Here is a 25275-nt window from a genome sequence, read left to right on the forward strand (position 1 = left end):
ATTCTTTATGGGCTGCCATACCTAATTGAGACCTATATATTTTGAATATTTATGGCATGTATGACTCTACCATAGTGACTTTGGTTAGAGTACCCTTTAAGTAAAAACAATAGATTTCAATTTGAATACAACTGTTTAGGGCTGCCCTCAGAGGAAATGCCTAAATTTTAACACCTAGTGTTTAACCAGTGATGCAAAATAATTGAATACACAGAAGAACTAGAATAGATGACAAGAACACTCTTCGGTTGTGACATATTTCTGCTTCTGTAAGCTTTAGGTTGGAGAGTTGGATCCATTTATTTTGGCTCCTGCAAAAAACATGTATGGAGTTAATGACTTACTCAATATTAAATGTGAAGCCTTCAGATTAAAACATTGAGCTAATGAGGACAATGACTTTCACAGATGGACTCTAGAAAGCAAGTTCAGCTTAACAAATCTGCTGAGGGAGTAAAATAGTTTTACAGTATGACAGAAGTTATTTTGGCTCAAGTGAAAAACCTGTCTTGTTAAAAATGAGAGGAGGTTATACCTACAGTAATAATTCTTATATTGAAACTGGGGGGACGGGGAGGGAACCATACATGATGTCCGCTATAGCAGTTTTCTGAACGTTGGTAGAAATATTAAACATGTTGATATACATGTAATTGATGCACAAATATTGCAAAAATACAATATCAAATGAGGTGTTCCCTAGTAATTGATTTGATTGATTTACAATATAGATATGTATATATTAAGTCATCTTATAAATGTGCTATAAATATTCAACAGAAGGAGGTCTTAGCCATGGACTTTTTGCAAGAAGCTGAGACCTCCTGGAGGAGATGTGGCCCACATTTTCATAGGTGGATCCTATTTTTGAGTATTCTAATAACAGTGCGCTCCCTTTTGTTCTTTTGGTAAGTGAGGGGAATCTAACGTATAAGATGTTATGTGGTGATGCTAAAAGTGTCCAAATTGTGAAAAACCCTTTAAGAAGTTAGGTTTCTAACAGTCAAAGGCGGTAGCAGAAAAGTGATGGGGAAGATTTACTAATCTGTATGCCAGAATTCTTTCTCAAGTTGCAACAAAACACTGGTCTACATGTCTTGTAGTAGATTTGTTATGTGTTTAAAATAGTTTTCAATCCTCACTATTTGATACTCCGAAAGTGGATCTTGGCTTAGAGGATTTTTAAAAAGCACCAAATTGCTCCAAAATTGTGCCAAACTTTTTAGTTTAACTTTTACTCTTTCAAGTAAGCCAACCAAGTGGTCATATAAAGTGTCTAACAAGAGGGCGTCAACTCTATCTCACAATGTGAGCCACTGTGATAAGTTTGGTACATCGTAAGAGTAATGATAAATCTTCTTCAGCGTTCATTAAAAGGTAGTCTGAAGAGAAACCGCCTATGATTATGAAAATATGTAATTGAAAACTTTAACAATAAACAGCCAAATAAAATCTAATAAGAAAACGCTAAGGATGACTGAATGGTGCAGTTCAATTTATGTGTGATTTTGGTCATCATCATGTCCCCAGGACTCTATCATAGTTGGTTTTTATTCTGGTGAATCTATAGAAGATCATTTCATTGAGTCTTTGGCATTTTGTTGCCTATTTATTTTACTAGATATAACTTTTGTTGTTCTTTACTAGCTCTTTACTAGAGAAAAACACAGAACATAACAGCACTCTCAAGGCACTAAATGTAAAATCTATATATAAGCTTATACCACATTTGATATGATAAATATGTGGTTTAAAGAAGAGCAAAATGGATTGAGGTCACCTTGCTGTGGTGTGTGAACATAGATCATTTTTGATCAAAATATATTTGCTAAGAACCGATATGTCCAATCAGCAGGGCTTCTTCATTTACATGAGCCCTGCTGATTGGACAAATTGGATCTAACAGCCCTGCTGATTGAACGGTTCTTAGCAAATATATTTTGATCACAAATGATCTGTGCTCACCCACCACAACAAGGTGACCTCAATCCAGACAGGAACCTTCTCTATTTAATACCAATCTTTATGCTAGTGGGCATCTGAATTCCGAACATCAGACCCCACTCATATACTGTGCTACAATTGATATATCTGAGTGCCGTTGGGTATCTAATGAAAGTAACAGCAAACTCAGCTATATGTATTTACATTGTATCAGAATATATTTGATAAGAACCACATATTTATAATATCAAATATTATATTAGTAGAGGGGAGGGGAGAAGAGAGAAGGCAGCGCCAAATGTGTAGTACAGTATAAAATAGTTAAAATGATGCAAAAATAATGCGCTTACCAGAGTGTGTTGTGAAGAGTCACAACACCTTTGTCGGGCTTGGCTGGTAGATGGACCAGCGACCGGGGGTGCCTTGCTGCAGCCTAGATTCCAGGACGCATTTAGGGATTAAATGCGGAAGCGAAGTAATCCAACAGATCAGGAGTACAGACATATCGATGTACGCCCAAAATTCAATTTTTTCCCGTCATATAGCCATGGGCACTGCATACCCACTTTTTTTGACTTGATTTCAGCTGACCTTAAGATTTTAACCAATGAATCAGTGATTTATAATTATAATGGCAATTTGACAAAATCTAAACAAATAGCATTGAAGACGCTCAAAAACAACCGAGATATAGTTATCCGCCCTGCCGACAAGGGGGGGGGCAATAGTTATCCAGAATTACACTGAGTACGAAAACGAGGCCCAAAGGATTCTAAGCTACACCGAATATTATTCAAAAATATACCATAATCCCTTCATAAATGTAAATACCAGTCTACCCAACCTAGTGAAAGAGGCTCATAGTAAGGGTTACATAAATAAAAAATAAAAAAACTTCCTTCTACCCAAAATTCTGTGCAACCCCTATTTCTATCACCTTCCAAAAATTCATAAGGATAAAGATAACCCCCCAGGCAGGCCCATCGTCTCCAATACCAAATATGCGACAAGCAATCTATCCCAATATATGGATCTTCATTTACAGCCATATGTCAAAAATCTGCCCACTTATCTACATGACTCCAGTTAGCTCATCCGGGAATTAAAAATTATAAACTGGGAAGAATCATATGCTTTTCTTACTTTGGATGTCACGTCACTATATACAAACATTAAACACAAACTAGGCCTCCGGTGCATTCAATCAGTGCTAGAAAGGGACATCAGCCTAAAATCATCCCAAGTTTCTTTTTTACTACAAGGCCTACAGTTTATATTAGAGAACAACTATTTCATATATAATGGAAACATCTACCACCAGTGTAAGGGGACCGCTATGGGGACACGAGTAGCGCCGTCTTTTGCCAATTTATTTATGGGGGAGTTCGAAGAACTACACATAACCAAGCACCCAACCTATAAAAACAAAATCATTTTTTTCAGGAGATATATCGATGATATATTCATTATATGGGATGGGGATGAACTCTCTGCCAAAACCTTTTGCCAATCCCTTAACAAAACAGATTGGGGCATTACTTTCACTCTCAACTTTAATAAAACGGAAATCAAATTCATAGATATTATCATCCAGAGTCACAATAGCACCATATCCACTAAAACATACTTCAAACCGGTAGATAGCAACAGTTATATCCACTATTCCAGTTTTCACCACAAAAAATGGCTACAAAATATACCATACAGCCAATTTAAACGAATAAGACGCAATTGCACATACAAAGAAGACTTCATACAACAAACAGACACCTTCGGTAAGCGATTGTCGGCAAATAAATATCCAGCTAAACTTATAAAAAACGCTTTGAAAAAAAGCTCCATTGTGTCCCAGGAGGAATGTCTAACCAAAACCTCCAAAAAACAAGAAAAACAAGACCGTCTTAATTTTATCACCCAGTACAGCACGTCAAATGGGCATATTAAGAATATTCTAGCCAAACACTGGCATATATTACTCCAAGATCCATACCTCTCAAAACACCTAGCACACAAACCAATCATTACATATAGACGAGCCCCTACGATAAAAAGCATCTTGGCCCCTAGCAAACCTAGACAACATGATAAACAACAAAACAAACCTAGTAAAATTACGGCACAGAATGCGGGCAGCTATAAATGCTGGTCCCAGCGATGCCTATGCTGTAAAACAATCACCCATAATCAAACCACATTCATGTCAAACCGTAATAAAACATCCTTCTCCATAAAACAACACATGACATGCCAGTCCTCCTACGTTATATATCTAATTGAGTGCAGTTGCGGCCTGCAATATGTGGGGCGCACGACACAGGAGCTACACTGTCGATTGAATCAACATAGACATAACGCTTATATCAGAAACACGGTTTGTCAAGACACTGTGCGACAACCACAGAAAAACAAAAACACCCAATAAAAATCACACCCATAGAACATATACCTGAAAACCCATTTAATCGGTTTGATATCTTACAGAAACGGGAGGTTTTCTGGATATACCAACTTGATACGCTAACACCCCATGGTCTCAATGAACTGAGTGAAACAGTACTCTAATTAAATAGCATATGCCACTGCCTATGCCTTATATATTTTATACATTATATATACTTTTTATGCTAGTACTTTTATCTATATTTTATTTCCCTGGTATGTCATTTTCCTTTTATTGTGTGTATTTTATATATTATTATTATTATTATTTTTTTTTTCTACATAACGTCCTTTTTTCAAGATTCCATTCGGGCTTCCCTTCGTTATCAAAAATCGTGTGTCTTATGCACACTATTGTTTCTGCCATACAGTTTTTTGTTTAATGTCACTCTCACTCCAAACGCACTTATACCCCAAAGCGTTTGTGAGCACAGCATTATTCCCCTCACTTCCCCCGCTTCTTTCCTCTTCCCTGATTATTCCCTCATTGCCATATAGCACTCATTAAGCATCCTTTGGGCCCGCCCCACTACCTTACATGTCTGGAGGTGAGATGTGTTTTTTTTTTTTTTTTTCCCACCACTCCGGACAGCTCAGCGCTCCTTAGCGCTCTATTCCCTGTTATACAGGACCGAACGGCATCTCCTGGGGCCCGCCCCATCAGCTCACGTGGCAAGGGAGGGGGGGCATGTCCCACCACTCTGTATAGTCTAGCGCTTCCCAGCGCCCCATCTACCGAACAAAACCTAGCCACCCCTTTAGTGTTGCGTCGCAAAGGTGGGCGGGGCATAGCCACCTGTCCCGAAGCATGACCTCTCTCCGCCGCTCTCTGTTTATATTCATTACCGGTACATATCTTCCTCCCCAGTGACTACCGGACGTCTGTGTGAAGTGTGCCTACTTCTGTTTTTACCTAGATCGATATAGTATTGATTATTCTAACTCATGTTTATTTATATTAACTCCGCCCATAGCCCCGCCCCCTACAATCGAGGTAAGGAGCCAAAAACAAGTGTATAAATAAATTCAAACTGTCTTGTATTGTATCATTGATTGTCCTGAGGAAGAGGGTCCAATTCCCTCGAAACGCGTAGACAAATAAATACTTTTTTAATTCACCTTCTGCGTGATACATCCAGCCAAGCAGCGCCCAAAGCACAAGCTATATGCAGTTCCAGTTTTTTCTCCTTTTGGTTTACCTTAAATATTATATTAGCTTATATATAGATTTTGAATTCAGTGCCCTGAGGGTGCTGTATTTTTCTCTTTAAATGGGACCTGTCATCAACTTTATGCTGCCCATACCAACGGCAGAATAAAGTAGAGACAGGTGAATTAATTTCAGCGGTCTGTCATTTATAAGTTAAAAGTAAGTGGTTGCCGAGAACCAACATCACAATCATTGCAGACTGGTCCTGGAAAAGAGTCACAGCCACCTGAGAAGAGTCATGGTTATTCATGAATTCTTGCTCTCCTGCCCACCTGCTAAATGATTGACAGTTTTCTACTTAGTTTTCACCCTTTCTCTCTAGGAGAGAACTGCCAATCATCAGTGTGAGTGACACACTGCTGAAATCAGCATTTCTCTCACTAATTTATGATGCCCTAAGTGAGGTCAGCATAAAGTTGATGACAGGTTCCCTTTAATTATGACCATGTACAGCTGCCTATCTATTTATCACATCATGCAGGATGTGCTTATCAGTTTTGTGGTTGTTTTTTTGTCTTTGTAGAGGTCACATTGAACTTCACATATTCTTATCTAGCCATATTTCATTTTACATTCAAAAATTTGACTATTGTATTGATTGTGATCAGGTTAAAAGACATCACATATTCCCTGAAGCTCTTCTTTAGAGAAATGTGTTAATGTCAACTTTGAATTGATCAAGATGAAGTGTTGTAACAAAGCATTGTTGAATTACTGTATCCAGTATTATGGAATCTAGAGAATAGAGATTATGGTATTTGTGCTGTTAAAGGTGTGTCTAGCGACACAGAGTTGACAGAACCCAGCTGTCAACCTATAAAATGTTGAACCCAGCACAAGAAAAGGGGGCATGATGTAAGTTAGTATTCTCAGTGGATCTGAATGGTAGTACAATGTCATATGGCAACCTATGTCCCATATGGCCGCATGCCTCTCTGATTGTGTAGTCACGCAAAATATTTTTTTCTTATTTGATTCCATTAGTGAAACATGGTGAGGCATGATCTTTCACATACTGTATTATGAAAGTATGGGTATATGTTATATCACAAATCAGTCCATAATACCTATTGTTAGTGCCAATATTTTAACGTGAGCTCCATTACATTTAGGTTCATATGTAAATGTGTTTTCCTTTTCAAAATCCTAAGTTTCCATTAAAATATTTGACCATTTAAACTGGTTCTCTTCCTTTACAGGGAATGACACAATCTATTGGACTGACATGGGGTACAATAAAATCAGCCGCTCCAAACGAGACCAAACCTGGAGAGAAGATATAATCACAAATGGACTTGGGAGAGTGGAAGGAATAGCGATTGACTGGATAGCCGGTAGCTGTCTTGTTCCGCTCATGTCATTGCGCCCCGTCTAAAGTGCTTTTACATGTTGCCGGTCATGATCTTTAATATGATTTTTTTTTGTCCCTTTATATTTATTTATTTTTTTAAACAAAAATGACATATTTGTTCATCGAGGCTCAGCAGAGCACAGAATCAATTTCTCTGTCAAGGAGTCTCCCACTGACATTTTCGGCCTCTAGATATGTGTTTTTAATGCTAGCGATGATTAAGTAGTAATAACTTGGTATTATTCTTCTGAGAGCTGTTCAGGCAGAAATACATTTTAGATGCTTCATGCCTCAAGTTATGAAGTTTCAAAATATGGTACAACATAAACCTGTATTCTCCAGATAGGAGAAATGTAACTCTATGGAGAGATTCATTTTAGCTGCAATTCACATTTGAGATTTTTTTTTTTTTACTTCCAATGGCTTTGAAAATTTCTGCCCTGGAGTGAGGCTACTTCTTGCAACATTAAAGTTAAATAAAGTCATTGTATTTTTTTTTCCCCTAATATTTTCATTTTTAAAAAAAATTTAAGTAAATAAATGTTTCATCCCCTAGGTCCCATCTACCATTACATTTACTAACCTTTATAAAAAAAAAAAAAAAAATCCATGACATAGTAACAGTAACAGTACATAAGGCCGAAAAAAGACATTTGTCCATCCAGTTCGGCCTGTCATCCTGCAAGTTGATCCAGAGGAAGGCAAAAAATAACCCTGTGAGGTAGAAGCCAATTTTCCCCACTTTAGGGGAATAAAAAATTCCTTCCCGACTCCAATCATGCAATCAGAATAACTCCCTGGATCAACGACCCCTCTCTAGTAGCTATAGCCTGTAATATTATTATGCTCCAGAAATACATCCAGGCCCCTCTTGAATTCCTTTATTGTACTCACCATCACCACCTCCTCAGGCAGAGAGTTCCATAGTCTCACTGCTCTTACCGTAAAGAATCCTCTTCTATGTTTGTCTACAAACCTTCTTTCCTCCAGACGCAGAGGATGTCCCCTCGTCACAGTCACAGTCCTGGGGATAAATAGATGATGGGAGAGATCTCTGTACTGACCCCTGATATATTTATACATAGTAATTAGATCTCCCCTCAGTCGTCTTTTTTCTAACGTGAATAACCCTAATTTTGATAATCTTTCAGGGTACTGTAGTTGCCCCATTCCAGTTATTACTTTAGTTGCCCTCCTCTGAACCCTCTCCAGCTCTGCTATGTCTGCCTTGTTTACAGGAGCCCAGAACTGTACACAGTACTCCATGTGTGGTCTGACTAGCGATTTGTAAAGTGGTAGGTCTATGTTCTGATCACGGGCATCTATGCCCCTTCTGATGCAACCCATTATTTTATTGGCCTTGGCAGCAGCTGCCTGACACTGGTTTTTGCAGCTTAGTTTGCTGTTTATTAAAATTCCTAGATCCTTTTCCATGTCAGTGTTACCCAGTGTTTTACCATTTAGTATGTACGGGTGACTTGCATTATTCCTTCCCATGTGCATAACTTTACATTTGTCAGTGTTAAACCTCATCTGTCACTTATCTGCCCAAGCCTCCAATCTATCCAGATCCCTCTGTAGTAGTATACTGTCCTCTTCAGTGTTAATTACTTTACACAGTTTAGTGTCATCTGCGAAAATTTATACTTTGCTATGCAAGCCTTCTACAAGATCATTAATAAATATATTGACAACATAATAATAATGAAACAGCCAGGTTTCTCTGGGCTAATAAATTTTACACTGACAACAATTAAGTGGTCTTCCAATCCTTCCTTTATTAGCCCCTTGAAGATTTGCTTATATGCAAACCCTGACTGGTACTTTTTTTTGTAAGCTTGTTATGAGGTTATTTGCATATTATCTATCTATTTATCTATCTATCTATCTATCTATCTATCTATCTATCTACCTAATGTATCTAGAAATGATTATTTCATATTTATTATAGGTGTTTTCCATGAATTAAATACTGATGTCCTATTCTCAGGATAGGCCATCAATATATGATCATTGGGGGCCTGACTCCTGGCACCCCCACCAATCAGCTATTTGAAATGGATGCAAAACTCTGATGAGCATTGTGGCTGTGCTAGGTATTGCAGCTCAATTCCATGCACTTGACAAGGAATGAGCTACATGAAAGCCATGTGCCTGATGGGCATGAGTGTCATGGCGCTTTCCAGAAGTTTAGGCGGATAGTTCATGAATATTTACCTCACAGAAAACCCCTTTTAGACTGTATTTCTGTTTCACTGGATTTATTTTGTTATTTGAAACAGGCAATATCTATTGGGCAGACCACGGTTTCAATCTAATTGAAGTTGCAAGACTCAATGGCTCCTTCAGATATGTGGTGATCTCAAGAGGTATAGATCAGCCCAGAGCCGTAGCCGTACATCCTGAAAAAGGGTGAGCACATTCTTTATCCCTCTCATTTAATTGCTTAAAGGACTATCAAATGTTTTTTTTTTTTTTTTTTTTTGGAATTGCATTTTAATGCAAAAATACTGTTCCCTACCAAAAATACACCATGCATAGGAAACTCTTATCACAGACCCCTTGGTGAGGTTCCTTGAATTGTTGTTGCTCTTCAGCTGTAATGCTTCACCCATCTGATATGAGCCCTGAAAAATCTAAACAATTGGTTATATTTCTGTTAATTCTGAATCTGCATCATAGAGCCCCAAGGCCATGTAGACAGAAAACTTGTGTCTTCCTATAGCATAGGTAATTAAACCCTAATAATCTGCTCTAAACCTAAGGTGGCAGCTCCAGCTTCAGTCACAGGAAAAACTGAAGTGTGATAACAGCAATAATTATATTAAAAAAAATAATTCTAAAGTATTTTTGACCTTTTGAGGTTTAACCTATAAAATAATGAAGTAGACAAATACAATAAAGGTAATAATATGCTTACCCATATTACAAGCCTCAGCCATAGAAAGAAGCATTACTTGACTGCACTCATCCCCGGCCGATGTCATTCTGTCACTGCTTTGGTCCCCACTGCTCTCTACTTCCTGTCCCAGTTTGACATATCGGAAATGCCATGATAGATCCATTCAGCCAGTCACTGGCTAAGACAGGTCACCAGCAAGGCCAGTGATTCACTGAGAAAGTCTTTCTTGACATGTCCGCCATGTCAAGCCAGAACAGGAAGCAGAGAGCTGCAGGGACCAGATCAGCTTCATAATAGAAGAGTGGAGGTGAGTAATGCTTATTATTTTTGATATTTTCTGTCCCATTTTAAAATTCTTTCCTGAAAACCCCTTCCAACTTTTTGATTTATTTTAAATATTTTCCATACACCCAAAGGCTAGTATTCCCAAACAAAAATGTGTTTACTACTTGTATAAAAGCAGTAGACAGTAAAAAAAATACGGTAAATAAAAAAACTCTATAAAAATGTTAAACATTATAGATAGTTGGTTCACCATTCCCAAGACTCAAGATAATGTGGCCACTAAAGGGGTAACACAAAAAAAAATATATATACATTGTAATTTATGCACAATATGTATTAATTAATTGATTAATTTAATTGTTTGTGCTGGTTGACATGTTACTTTCTGTATCCTAGTTATCTTTTCTGGACTGAATGGGGGCAAACACCTTGTATAAGTAGAGCTCGTTTGGATGGATCTGAAAGAACTGTCCTGGTGAACACAGGAATCTCATGGCCTAATGGAATCTCTGTAGACTATGAGGTCAGTTGCTCCCTTACATATTTATAAAGCGTTCTGTATTTACAAGCACACACCTTCTGTTCACCTTTCCATTATCCTTGTAATAAAGTGCTCCAGTGAAAAAGATTGCTGGCTGAAGTTTACTTTGAAATTGATCTTTAGGAAAACAAATTATACTGGTGCGATGCCCGTACGGACAAGATAGAAAGGATCGACCTTGAAAGTGGACGGAATCGGGAGATTGTGCTGTCAGGGAGCAATGTGGATATGTTTTCAGTTGTCGTCTTCGGGGCTTACATCTACTGGTCTGACAGGTAATTTATTTTTCCATAAGTATTTGAGTCTGAGAATGTTATTTCAGCACCAGCTGCTTCACCCTTGTAGGATTAGCCATCCCTTAGCAAGGTCACAATAAGGATCTCATAGTGCCATGTAATTTCCACAGAAAAGGCATTTTCGATATTCAAAGCTAAACCATATCAATGTCACAGACTCAAGTAGGTTTCCATGCCTTCTGTTGGGCCAGATGTCTGTTGCATTTTAACGATTTTTTTGATTTTAATTATTTCAGGATTGTTGTTCTCTTTCTTTTTTTTGGCAGAGCACACTCAAATGGCTCCATCAGAAGGGGCCACAAGAATGATGTCTCAGATGCTGTGACCATGAGGATGGGACTTGGGATTAACCTAAAGGATGTAAAAGTCTTTAATCGAGCAAGAGAGAAAGGTTAGTTTTTCAATATTTCTAGCAGTTCACTTAGTTATACTGAAACCATATAGACTTGGAAGACAGAATATTCTGGAGTTGTTATAAGATGTGCTGTGGCTGTGTCTGCCAAAAAAAACAAGACAGATACAAGACAGTTACTAGGGAAACTATAAAGTATAGGTGTAGGGGTTAAGTATAGGGGCTCTATACGGAGAGAATTAAAGATATAATTTAATAGATTTTAGAGTTTTATCAGGTAAAGATTAGCATGAAGAGTGAAGGACTGGTTATTGTCTCAGTTGTTTGGAACTGAAGCCAACTTCAGATTTATGTTTTAAAATATTTTTAAAGATGTAAAATTGAAGGCCGAAGTTCTTCACTAAAGTTTGTGCAACTTCAAACTTAACGAAGTTTGCCTCCGGGAAGCCTATATATTTTAATGCTGTACAGAGACAGGTCTTTGTACAGCATTAAAACGAAGTTGGGGAACAAATCAACTTTGGATCTTGGATTCTAAGCGCGATTTGCTCACCGCTAGCTGTGGGCATTCAAATACAAATATAGGAACTATGGCTCTATTGCAGCACATCATCAGAGCCTACGTGAACATTGAATTGTCTGCCAGGTAGCGGAACAAAAGTGTACGCCTTCTACAGTCCCCTTTGCAACAGCCAGGCCGATATCACTTACAGTACAGTGTCCTGGTCATCATCATCAGTTACTGTTTCTCCCGGTCAGATTACTCCTCCAAGTACTCCCATCTGTTGTCAGCCATCGATAATGGAAAGTGTGACAAGGAAACAAATCTATGTGCTCAGTAATCCCGTAGTATGCAAGATTAACTTCCACCTGTCCAAATGCTGGCAGTGCAGTTGCTGCTGTACCACTTTGTGGATTCTGATGTCTTTAGTAATCAGATGGAGTGTGCCCGGCCTCAATGGAAGATACCTAGCCAGCATTATTTCTGCAAAAAAGCCATCCCTGTCTTGTACTCTCATGTGGAGGACAACATGGGCCACTCCCTGAACGTCTGTTCTTAAAATAGCAGTGGGCCCCAGAAGTGGGACTTGCGTCAGACATTAATGGCCTATACTGTCTATATGACATAAATGTGTAAGGCTACTTTCACACTAGCATTTTTTGCGGATCCGTCATGGATCTACAAAAACACTTCTGTTACAATAATACAACCGCATGCATCCGCCATGAACGGATCCGGTTGTATTATGTCTTCTAGTGCCATGACGGATCCGTCATGAATACCATTGAAAGTCAATGGGGGACTGATCCGTTTTCTATTGTGCCAGATTGTGTCAGAGAAAACTGACCTGGCACACAATGTAAGTCAATGGGGACGGATCAGTTTTCTCTGCTTCGCCAGGAGGACAGCAAAACGCTGCAAGTGGCGTTTTGGTGTCCGCCTCCAGAGCGGAATAGTGACTGAACGGAGGCAAACTGATGCATTCTGAGCGGATCCTTTTCCATTTAGAATGCATTAGGGCAAAACTGATCCGTTTTGGACCACTTTTGAGAGCACTGAACGGATCTCACAAACGGAAAGCCAAGTTAGTGTGAAAGTAGCCTAAGATGGATAAGTTCCTTTAAGATTCTGGAATAAATGCACAAAATGCAGAAATTCAAACAACCATTTAGCACAAAATGAAAAACAAAAAGTTTCATGATTGAAGATTCAAATGAATTGAAGTGTCTTTACCATAAACTTTGCTAATTCCAATGAGTTTTCCAGTTCTAATTAGCATCAATGAATGAGTGTTAATTAGAGAACACTTTCATTCAATTTAGAAAGATGTTTGTACATTTCTGACTAAGTTGAAAGACAAGTCAATATATTGATGATTATACGGAGACAGAGTTCTTCTTTTCAAGTACGCTTTCGCTCATTTGTCTTAGATAAAATGCTGAAAACCAAGTTAATCTTTCTTTTCTAAGATTTGTTTTGTAAGTGAAAATTGAAAATAAATAGCTAATTCTTTTAAATACAGTTATCCTTTATTAGAAGCGATTGGGTATAAACAGAGATACCTCTGCTTGGGATCCCTGAATGAAGAGAGCAGAGGCCTTCTTTCTAATAGCAGCTCCCAATCTTTAATACTACAAATTAATTGTTTAGTGGGCGTCAAGGAGGTAGACCCTGGCGTTATACTGGGTTCAGGTCACCAATGGAAGATGTATTAAGGTAAATTTAAGCATTTTGGCCTTTGACTTAAACCTCTGATGAAGCCCAGATATTACCATATTCTAGTTGGTAAGACCCCAATCGGAGAAAGTTGAGAAGATTGACTGTGCAACAACAGTCAAGCCTGATTTGCTAATATTCTTTTCTAACCAATATCTCTATACAGTATAATGAGTAAATTGAATAGACTGAATTTGGCTACAATTATTCTGATATTGTTCTAGGATGGTTTCCAGAAACATCTCAGCAGTCTTCATACACTTTGCTACAGTGCATTTCTGCAATATTACCTTTCTCACTGTTCAAGGCCTTGAAAGGGTTAGTGCTCTAGTCAGAAGGGGAGATCACAGAAGCAAACTCTTGAATAGAGAAACCTGCTGTGGACAGTGGATGTGGACTCACTGTGTCAACTAACTAGTTGACTTTGGGCTAAAGCTAAGGGGGTGTCCTGACGGATCCTTGATACAGCGATCTAGACTTCTCCACAGAGAACCAACCTGTCCGTCACCACATGGAGTAGTCCTGGTATAGTTGTCTGCTGACCCACGGGGGTCAGAGACACCAGTGCAAAGCACCAAATACTCAGGAGGCAAAAAGCATAGTCTGAACACAGTCTAAAGTCATACTTGTGTATTCCAAGTAACAACTCCAAGGTCAGGGGAGGCGGAAAGGAGCAGAATCGGTAGACAGACAAGGTAAAGTTCATGAGTATTCAGACAGGGGATAACGTTTGCTGGTTACTTGCAACTAGAAGACCTAAAAGCCCAGGTGAGGAGGTGGATCCACAGCCTAACTAAATAAGGAGACTAATCAGCAACGTAACCAGCACCTGGACAGGAGGAGGAGGAAGGGATTAACTCTTGCAGCACTGAACGAAAGTTCACAGAGTACTAGTCCCTGCCCAGAACAAACAGCAAGATAGCGACACCTTCTTGATGTTCCCGCTCAAAACCTGCACTCCTCATGGTCTTAACAAATGGTGTGATTTGATTTTGCATTATTAATGTACTAGGATATATATATATATATATATATATATATATATATATTTATATATATATATAATGTTCTTTTTAGTGTATTGCTCAACATAATCCAGTCTCTGGGTTTTCCTTGGATTTGTAAAGATATGAGAAACATGATTGTAATTGGCTCCTTTTGGCTATCTACCCTATGTGTACTATGTCTTGTACAGCATTATGTCATGAGTAAGGGTCTGTATGCAATGACCTGAAATGCATACATGCTATGCGATGACCCGAAATGTATACATGCTGTTGTCTGTGTGTATGGCTTTTTATTTTTTTGCATAAATAAACTATGGATTTTTATGGAAGCTGGATTTCTTCATATTTCTGTGTTCTAGGAAGGTGTACCCAACAGTGGTTGTTGGGTTTTTCCATCAGTTTCATAATTTATAGCAATTTTTAAAAAAACACAGATGAGAAGGTAGCTTTGCCTGAATCAATAATTCACCAGTTCATAGAATACAATGAAATTATTTCCTTAAGTTTGCCAGAAGCTAATTTTATGGCCCCAGTTCTACAAAGCAACATCACAACTGTACTCTAAAATATTCAACCCTATCCAGCTGTGACTTTCTTCAAGTTGAGGGCTAAATTTCTGCAAACATTGACAACAATTTGGTCAGAATCAATGGACTTCCCATTTCAAATACAGTCAGAAATTACAGGCAGATGACACTACCAAAGATTACAGGATACTTTTTTAAATAAATATTTTAGATACTTAGAATGGTCTTCCAATAGCATATCCTTGGAATATTCATTGATAACTAGAGTTGAGCGGACACCTGGATGTTCGGGTTCGGCAGGTTCGGCCGAACTTGAAAAAAAAGTTCGGGTTCGGGACCCGAACTTGACCCCGAACCCGAACCCCATTGAAGTCAATAGGGACCCAAACTTTTGGCCACTAAAATGTCTTTAAAATAGCCCTGGAAGGAGCTAGAGGGCTGCAAAAGGCAGCAAAATGTGCTTAAGAGCATGGCAAATGCTCTGCAAACAAATGTGGATAGGGAAATGAATTAAAAAAACATAAAAGACCTTAAAAAAATAAAAATTAGGAATGATGTAGGAGGAAGAGGTTGAGGAGGCGGTGAATGGGTGGATGTGTAGGCTCACATGGCGGTCTAGGTGGAAGCGGCGGCGAAGAAGGACTAGGTAGCCAACACAGATGTGTTATTTTGCATTTTTACATAGCGGTTTCCCCCAAAATATTGGGACATATAAAAAATAAAAAAAGGAATAAGTGCACTTGAGTACAAGGATGGATGGTTGAGGCTGTTAGAACTGTATATTCTGCACAAGGTACAGACAAGTCTTGTGGGATCCAGGCCTGGTTCATTTTAATGAACGTGAGCTTGTCCACGTTGGCTGTGGACAGGCGGCTGCGTCTGTCTGTAATGACGCCTCCTGCTGTGCAAAATACACGTTCAGAGAGTACACTGGCTGCAGGGCAGGCCAGCACCTCCAAGGCATACAGGGCAAGCTCTGGCCATGTGGACAATTTGGAGACCCAAAAGTTGAATGGGGCAGAACCATCAGTCAGTACGTGTAGTTGTGTGCACAGGTACTGTTCCACCATGTTGTTCAAATGCTGCCTCCTGCTAACACGCTCCATATCAGCAGTTGGGGCCGGTTGTTAACGGCGAGGTGACAAAGCTTTTCCACATGTCAGCCATGCTAAGCCTGCCTTCTGAGGTGCTGGCGCTGACACAGCTGCGTTGGCGACCTCTTCCTCCTCCCCTGCCTTCGCCTTGTGCTTCCACTTGTCCCCTGGCGTCAGTCGGGAATGCACACTGCAGAAAGACGCAGCAGTTGGCACCTGTGTTTCGTCATTATCAGAGACGTGCTGAGGTGGTATTCCCATGTCCTCATCAGGAAACATAAGTGGTTGTGCGTCAGTGCGTTCTATGTCTTCCACCCCTGGGGAAGGGCTAGGTGGATGCCCTTGGGAAATCCTGCCAGCAGAGTCTTCAAACAGCATAAGAGACTGCTGCATGACTTGAGGCTCAGACAGGTACCCCGATATGCACGGGGGTGATGTGACAGACTGATGGGCATGGGTTTCAGGTGCCACCTGTGCGCTTTCTGCAGAAGACTTGGTGGGAGATATTGTGAAAGTGCTGGATCCACTGTCGGCCACCCAATTGACTAGCGCCTGTACTTGCTCAGGCCTTACCATCCTTAGAACGGCATTAGGCCCGACCAAATATTGCTTTAGATTCTGGCGGCTACTGGGACCTGAGGTAGTAGGTTCAGTAGGACGTGTAGCTGTATGGCAGAACGGCCACGTCCTCTCCCTGCACCAGAGGCTCCACCAACACCACCACCACAACCATGACCGCGTCTCTTATTAGATGTTTGCCTCATAGTTAGCGTTCACCAAGCAAAGTAAAAAGTGGTTAAGTCTGTTAAAAATAATTAACCGCCAATAAAAACCCTGATGTAGGGTATTGCACTCAATTATTATTTTTTTTACTCTATATGACACAGGTATTTGTGGCCTAAGTTTCACAGTAACTTATGCACGTCTAATCCCAGATGTGCAGTATATCAGAGGGTTTTTTTAACCCCAGTAAGCAAAAAGCCGTATTTGTGGCCTAAGGCTGAGTTCACACGAGCGTGTCCGGATTAGGTCCGGATAAGGTCCAGATGCGTTGCGGCAAACCCGCGCGAGTAGGTATCCAATTGCAGTCAGTTTTGACTGCGATTGCGTTCCGTTGTTCAGTTTTTATCGCGCGGGTGCAATGCGTTTTGCACGCGCGTGATAAAAAACTGACTGTGGTACCCAGACCCGAACTTCTTCACAGAAGTTCAGGTTTGGGTTCGGTGGTGTGTAGATGATATAAATAGCAGATGAAATAGTAGATGAAATAATAGCATTCTTTAATACAGAATGCTTAGTAGGTAGTCAATTGAGGGTTAAAAAATAAAAATAATTAACTCACCTTCTCCTCTTGATCGCGTAGCTGCCGGTCTCTTCTTACTTCTTTAATCATGAGCTCTCGGCTAAAGGACTTGTGGTGACGTCAGATCACATGGTCCAATCACATGGTCCATCACCCCAGTAAGCAAAAAGCCGTATTTGTGGCCTAAATGTGACACTCACTTATGCACGTCTAATCCCAGATATGCACTATATCAGAGGTTTTTTTTAACCCCAGTAAGCAAAAAGCCGTATTTCTGGCCTAAATGTGACACTCACTTATGCACGTCTAATCCTAGATGTGCACTATATGAAACAGATGTTTTTTTTTTCACCCCAGTTAGCAAAAAGCTGTATTTCTGGCCTAAATGTGACACTCACTTATGCACGTCTAGTCCTAGATGTGCACTATATGAAACAGATGTTTTTTTTTTTCCCCAGTCAGCAAAAAGCTGTATTTCTGGCCTAAATGTGACAGTCACTTATGCACGTCTAATCCCAGATGTCCACTATATGAAACAGATGTTTTTTTTTCACCCCAGTAAGCAAAAAGCCGTATATCTGGCCTAAATGTGACACTCACTTATGCACCTATAATCCTAGATGTGCACTATATGAAACAGATGTTTTTTTTTCACCCCAGTATGCCCCAGTAAGCAAAAAGCCGTATTTGTGGCCAAAATTTCACAGTCACTTATGCACGTCTGATCCCAGATGTGCAGTATATCAGAGGGTTTATTAACCCCAGTAAGCAAAAAGCCGTATTTGTGGCCTAAATTTCACAGTCACTTATGCACGTATAATCCTAGATGTGCACTATATGAAACAGATGTTTTTTTTCACCCCAGTATGCCCCAGTAAGCAAAAAGTTGTATTTTTGGCAAATTGTGAGACTCACTTATGCACGTCTAATCCCAGATGTGCACTATATGAAACAGATGTTAATTTTTTTACCCCAGTAAGCAAAAAGCTGTATTTCTGGCCAAAAGGTGACACTCACTTATGCACGTCTAATCCTAGATGTGCACTATAAGAAACAGATGTTGTTTTTTTCACCCCAGTTAGCAAAAAGCTGTATTTCTGGCCTAAATGTGACACTCACTTATGAACGTCTAGTCCTTGTCATGGTCTTACCTTCTTGCTGTTCTCCTTCGTTTGACATGTGCTGGCGGCCATCTTGGTTTCTGGGTTTCTTGTAGCCTTCCACCCTGCGGCTCCTCCTTCCCACTGGGAGGAGCTGGATGCCTAGCTCATATATATAGGAGGTCTGTGGCTTCAGTTCCTTGCTTGGTCCTCTTGTGTTCACATGCTTCTAAGACTGCTGCTGCTTCTGGTTCCTGATCCTGGCTTCGTCTGACTACCCTGCTGGTTCCTGATCCTGGCTTCGTCTGACTACCCTGCTGGTTCCTGATCCTGGCTTCGTCTGACTACCCTTCTGGTTCCTGACCTCTGGCTTCGCAAAGACTCTGCTCGGTTTCACCATCCGTTTGGACTTTTGCTTTACAGCTTTATTTTCAATAAAGCCTTCTTATTTTCACTTATCTCTTGTTGTACGTCTGGTTCATGGTTCCGTGACATTAGGACCAAGCCATGAATTCTGACGGTACAGGGCCATCCTCGCTACCCACGCTGGTTGCCAGACTTGATCAGCAGGATCACCTGTTGGGTCGGTTCGCTGTGGCGTTGCAAACCCTGCTTGAACGCACGGCTCATTTCGCTCCCGTTGCCGATGGGTCGGTTGTCGCTCCTGGGCTCGCTCCTACTGCCGCTCCGGTTGTTGCGCCAGAGTCTACCCCGACACCTGTTGTTGCGCCTGCGGTGTTTCGGGGTATGACCGGTTCTGCCCCTCTTCCACAGCGCTTTGGGGGAGAGCCAACTCGGTGCCGAGGTTTCCTTAACCAGGTGGGCATTTATTTCGAGTTGCTGCCACATGCCTTTCCCACTGAGAGATCAAAGGTGGGCTTCTTGATCTCGCTGCTCTCGGACAAGGCCTTGGCCTGGGCCAGCCCTTTATGGGAGAACAACAATCCGGTGGTTGCCGAGTTTTCCGGTTTTGTTGCTTCTCTTCGGAAGGTATTCGATGTGCCGGCTCGTGCTGCCTCTGCTGCGAAGCTCCTTATGTCCATCAGACAGGGTTCACGATCCGTAGCTGAATACGCCATTGAGTTTCGTACCCTGGCAGCAGAGGTGGGCTGGAATAATGAGGCTCTGGTCGCTGCTTTCTCTCATGGTCTCTCGGATGCCTTGAAGGATGAGGTTGCAGCTAAGGACCTACCAGTTGAGCTCGAGTCTCTTATTTCTTTCCTGATTTTGATTGACACCAGACTCAGGGAGAGACCTTCCTTTAAGGAGAACCTGCGGAGGTCTTCTAACAGATTGGTGCCTACGTTTGCTGTCCCACCCGTGCCTCCCTCTCCTCCCACGCCTCCTGGGGATGACTTGTCTGGGGGTGAACCCATGCAGCTGGGGTTTGCTCGCCTGTCCGAGGGGGAGAGGGCACTCCGGAGACGCGAGGGCCGATGCATGTACTGTGGTCTCGGTGGGCATTTTCGGTTGGCATGTCCGAACCGTCCGGGAAAACGCTCGTACCTGAGATCCTGTCGGGGGCAGATCTTGGGTGGAGTCTCCTCGTCCCCGGTTTCCCGTGTTGACAAACCACTGATCACTGTTGTCCTCTCCTGGGTCGGGGGCTCGGTGACGACCCAGGCGTTGGTGGACTCTGGTGCTGGTGGTTTGTTCATTGATAGTGTGTTCGCTGCCGCCAATTCCATTCCTCTGCAGGCTCGAGGTTCCCCACTGGCTCTTGAGGCGATAGACGGCAGACCCCTTCTGCCGCCACACGTGACTCATGAGACCCTTCCAGTGGGGATAGCCATTGGTGCCGTTCACAGAGAGTCGGTCTGTCTCCAGGTTATTTCGTCTCCACACTACTCGGTGGTCTTGGGGTACCCCTGGCTCCAGAAGCATAATCCGACTTTCGATTGGAGATCGGTCGAGATCCTCTCGTGGTCACCGCAGTGTGGGGCTAGTTGCATCCATGGGTCTGTCAAGTTGCTGTGTACTTCCTCGGACTCTCTGTTGCCTCCTGAATACGAGGAGTACCGGGATGTATTCGATAAGGTGCGCGCGGTTGCCCTACCTCCGCACCGCCCATACGATTGTGCCATAGAGTTACAACCTGGTGCCGTTCCTCCTCGTGGCAAAGTCTATCCACTGTCGGTAGCGGAGAATGAGGCCATGGAGGAGTACGTGAGGGAGGCGCTTTCACGCGGACACATTCGCAAATCTTCGTCCCCGGCAGGGGCTGGATTTTTCTTTGTGAAAAAGAAGGGCGGTGAGTTGAGGCCTTGCATCGATTACAGGGGTCTCAATCGCATCACGATCAAGAACGCTTACCCGATACCCTTGATTTCCGAGCTGTTCGATCGCCTTAAAGGGGCCACGGTCTTTACCAAACTCGACCTGAGGGCGGCATATAACCTGGTAAGGATCAAGGCGGGCGATGAGTGGAAGACCGCGTTTAACACCAGGACCGGCCATTACGAATCCTTGGTTATGCCCTTTGGGTTGTGCAATGCGCCCGCAGTCTTTCAGGAATTCATCAACGATGTTTTCCGTGACCTGTTGCAGCAGTGTGTGGTGGTCTATTTGGATGACATCTTGGTATATTCTGAATCCATGGAGGCCCACATTCTGGATGTCAGACGAGTGTTGCAACGGTTACGAGAGAACGAGCTGTTCGGTAAGCTTGAGAAATGCGAATTTCACCGATCCCAGGTAACCTTCTTAGGTTACATCATTTCCGCTGAGGGGTTCTCCATGGATCCTGAGAAGGTTTCGGCTGTCTTACAGTGGCCCCAGCCCAGTGGTCTTCGTTCCCTGCAGCGCTTTTTGGGCTTCGCCAATTATTATCGGAAGTTCATCAGGGACTTTTCCATGCTGGCCAAGCCTCTCACGGATCTGACCAGGAAGGGCAGTAATTCACAGGTCTGGCCGCTCGAGGCCATCCGAGCTTTTGAGGCCCTAAAGTCCGCCTTTGTGTCGGCTCCGATTCTGTCGCATCCCAACCCTGGGTTGCCCTTTGTCCTCGAGGTGGACGCGTCTGAGACGGGAGTAGGCGCCCTTCTGTCTCAGCGTAGAACACCAGAGGGTCCTCTGCTTCCTTGTGGGTTTTACTCCCGGAAACTGTCTTCCGCGGAGTGCAACTATCAGATTGGTGACAGGGAGTTATTGGCCATCGTGCAGGCCCTTAAAGAATGGAGGCACTTGCTCGAGGGTTCGGTGGTTCCTGTTCTCATCCTGACGGACCACAAGTATCTGACCTACCTTTCTGAGGCCAAGAGATTGACACCACGTCAGGCCAGATGGGCTCTGTTCTTGTCACGTTTTAATTACGTGGTCTCCTACCTACCCGGTTCCAAGAACATCAGGGCGGATGCCTTATCACGGCAGTACTCCGAGCTGTCCAGGGAGGAGTCGATTCCGACTTCGGTCATACCTCCGAATCAGATCCTGGCCGCCATTCGCACCAGCCTGACCTCTCCCCTGGGTGAGCAGATTTTGGCGGCTCAATCTGGTGCTCCCTCTGGGAGACCCAACGGCAGATGTTTTGTGCCTGAGGAGTTGCGCACTCGGTTGTTGCGAACCTACCATAACTCCAAGACCGCGGGGCATCCTGGAAAGAATCAGCTGTTCTGGGCTGTTTCACGTTTGTTCTGGTGGCCTTCCCTACGTTCCGACATCGCCGCATATGTAGCGGCATGCTCCGTTTGTGCCCAGAGTAAGTCCCCTCGGCACCTTCCGTTGGGCCTTCTGCAACCCATAGCCACCGGGGAGCGCCCATGGTCACACCTGGGGATGGATTTCATTGTGGACCTCCCTGCATCCCGAGGCCATACGGTCATTCTCATGATTGTGGATCGGTTTTCCAAAATGTGCCACTGTGTTCCTCTCAAGAAGTTACCATCTGCACAAGAGTTGGCCACGATTTTTGCCAGGGAGGTCTTCCGGTTGCACGGTTTGCCCAAGGAGATTGTGTCGGATCGGGGGAGTCAGTTTGTGTCCAGGTTCTGGCGCGCCTTTTGCTCCCAGTTGGGGATTCATCTCTCCTTCTCCTCGGCCTACCACCCTCAGTCCAATGGGGCCGCAGAACGATCCAATCAGGCCTTGGAGCAATTCCTTCGTTGCTATGTCTCCGATCACCAAGACAATTGGGTTGACCTCCTGCCTTGGGCTGAGTTTGCCAGGAACACGGCAGTGAACTCCTCCTCTGGGACGTCTCCCTTCATGGCCAATTATGGGTTCCAACCTGCCGTGTTACCGGAGGTATTCTCTCCCCAGGATATTCCGGCTGTGGAGGATCACCTTTCCGTCCTACGTGCTTCTTGGGTACAGATCCAGAGGTCCCTTGAGGTCTCTGCGCAGCGCCAGAGACTCCAGGCTGATCGCAGACGAGCGCCTGCTCCTTCCTACCAGGTCGGAGACCGTGTATGGTTGTCCACCCGCAACCTCAACCTTCGAGTGCCCACTCCCAAGCTGGCGCCTCGCTTTGTTGGTCCCTTCCGAGTGCTTCGCAGGGTAAACCCGGTAGCCTATGCCCTTGCGCTTCCTCCTGGCATGCGGATCTCCAACGTGTTTCATGTCTCCCTGTTGAAGCCACTGGTGTGTAATCGTTTCACTTCCTCGGTTCCTCGGCCTCGTCCGGTCCAAGTGGGCAATCGTGAGGAATATGAGGTGAGCAATATCCTGGACTCACGCCTGGTCCGCGGTCGGTTGCAGTTTTTGGTCCATTGGCGTGGTTATGGTCCAGAGGAGCGTTCCTGGGTTCCCTCCGCAGATGTCCATGCTCCTGCCTTGCTCCGAGCCTTCCACGCACGCTTCCCTCAGAAACCGTTTTGTGCTCCGCGGAGGAGGGGCCCTTGAGGGGGAGGTACTGTCATGGTCTTACCTTCTTGCTGTTCTCCTTCGTTTGACATGTGCTGGCGGCCATCTTGGTTTCTGGGTTTCTTGTAGCCTTCCACCCTGCGGCTCCTCCTTCCCACTGGGAGGAGCTGGATGCCTAGCTCATATATATAGGAGGTCTGTGGCTTCAGTTCCTTGCTTGGTCCTCTTGTGTTCACATGCTTCTATGACTGCTGCTGCTTCTGGTTCCTGATCCTGGCTTCGTCTGACTACCCTGCTGGTTCCTGATCCTGGCTTCGTCTGACTACCCTTCTGGTTCCTGACCTCTGGCTTCGCAAAGACTCTGCTCGGTTTCACCATCCGTTTGGACTTTTGCTTTACAGCTTTATTTTCAATAAAGCCTTCTTATTTTCACTTATCTCTTGTTGTACGTCTGGTTCATGGTTCCGTGACAGTCCTAGATGTGCACTATATGAAACAGATGGTTTTTTTTCACCCCAGTAAGCAAAAAGCTGTATTTCTGGCCTAAATGTGACACTCACTTATGCACGTCTAATCCTAGATGTGCACTATATGGAACAGATGTTTTTTTTTCCACCCCAGTAAGCAAAAAGCTGTATTTCTGGCCTAAATGTGACACTCACTTATGCACGTCTAATCCTAGATGTGCACTGTATGAAACAAATGGGTTTTTTTCACCCCAGTAAGCAAAAAGCTGTATTTCTGGCCTAAATGTGACACTCACTTATGCACGTCTAATCCTAGATGTGCACTGTATGAAACAGATGGGTTTTTTTTCACCCCAGTAAGCAAAAAGCTGTATTTCTGGCCTAAATGTGACACTCACTTATGCACGTCTAATCCTAGATGTGCACTATATGAAATGGATGGGTTTTTTCACCCCAGTAAGCAAAAAGCTGTATTTCTGGCCTAAATTTGACACTCACTTATGCACGTCTAATCCTAGATGTGCACTATATGAAACAGATGGGGGTTTTTTCACTCCAGTATGCCCCAGTAAGCAAAAAGCTGTATTTCTGGCCTAAATGTGACACTCACTTTTGCACGTCTAATCCTAGATGTGCACTATATGAAAAAAAGTTGTTTTTTTTTAACCCCAGTGTCTCAAAGCAGTATTTCTGGACTTGCGGACATGCAGATATCCTGTGCTGGTGCACTATTGTTGCATAAAACGGCTGCCGATTATGTATTTATATTGACTAACTGAAGGAAAAAAAGTTTGTTTTCAGTAGTAGTTGGCTCAGGGCAGATTTAAAACAATTGTGCACTGCACCCACAAAACACATTTGCTGTAGATCGCTGAGTAAAGAAGCAGTTCTTGATAAGATTTCTCCCTGATCTCTCCCTCACAGCAGCTGCAGCCTCTCCCTACACTAATCCGAGCAGAGTGACGGGCGGCGCTATGTGACTCCAGCTTAAATAGAGGCTGGGTCACATGCTGCAGTTGGCCAATCTCAGCCATGCCAATAGTAGGCATGGCTGTAATGGCCTTTTTGGGCAAGTAGTATGACGCTTGTTGATTGGCTGCTGTGCAGCCTTTTAAAAAGCGCCAAGAAAGCGCCGAACACCGAACCCGAATCCGAACTTTTACGTAAATGTTCGGGTTCGGGTCCGGGTGCCGAAAAACCTAAAGTTCGGTACGAACCCGAACTTTACAGTTTGGGTTTGCTCAACTGTATTGATGACCTAAAATTTGTATTCACTTGAATGGGGTTGAGTTAAGATATCAAGCATAGTTGTATATACAGTTGTGCCACTGTTCCTAAAAGCATTGCAGGGGCTATGGCACTCCTGCAAGCTTTTTTTTTTTTCTGAGGATGTATGTAGGTACTCAAGATTGGACCTCACTGACCATATATTGATGGTC

General features: G+C 42.9%; 1 protein-coding gene across 1 annotated transcript in view; it reads left to right on the forward strand.

The window, feature by feature from the left end:
- LRP1B (LDL receptor related protein 1B) overlaps nucleotides 1-25275 on the forward strand; it is a 1344280-nt gene that overhangs the window by 947929 nt on the left and 371076 nt on the right. The window contains exons 37-41 of the mRNA XM_040441523.1: nucleotides 6793-6927; nucleotides 9227-9356; nucleotides 10528-10654; nucleotides 10796-10947; nucleotides 11235-11359. Of these exons, the coding sequence (XP_040297457.1) occupies nucleotides 6793-6927; nucleotides 9227-9356; nucleotides 10528-10654; nucleotides 10796-10947; nucleotides 11235-11359 (669 nt within the window). The remainder of the gene's footprint in view (nucleotides 1-6792; nucleotides 6928-9226; nucleotides 9357-10527; nucleotides 10655-10795; nucleotides 10948-11234; nucleotides 11360-25275) is intronic.

Source organism: Bufo bufo, chromosome 7 (assembly GCF_905171765.1).
Source record: "Bufo bufo chromosome 7, aBufBuf1.1, whole genome shotgun sequence".
In the NCBI taxonomy this organism is placed as follows: Eukaryota; Metazoa; Chordata; class Amphibia; order Anura; family Bufonidae; genus Bufo; species Bufo bufo.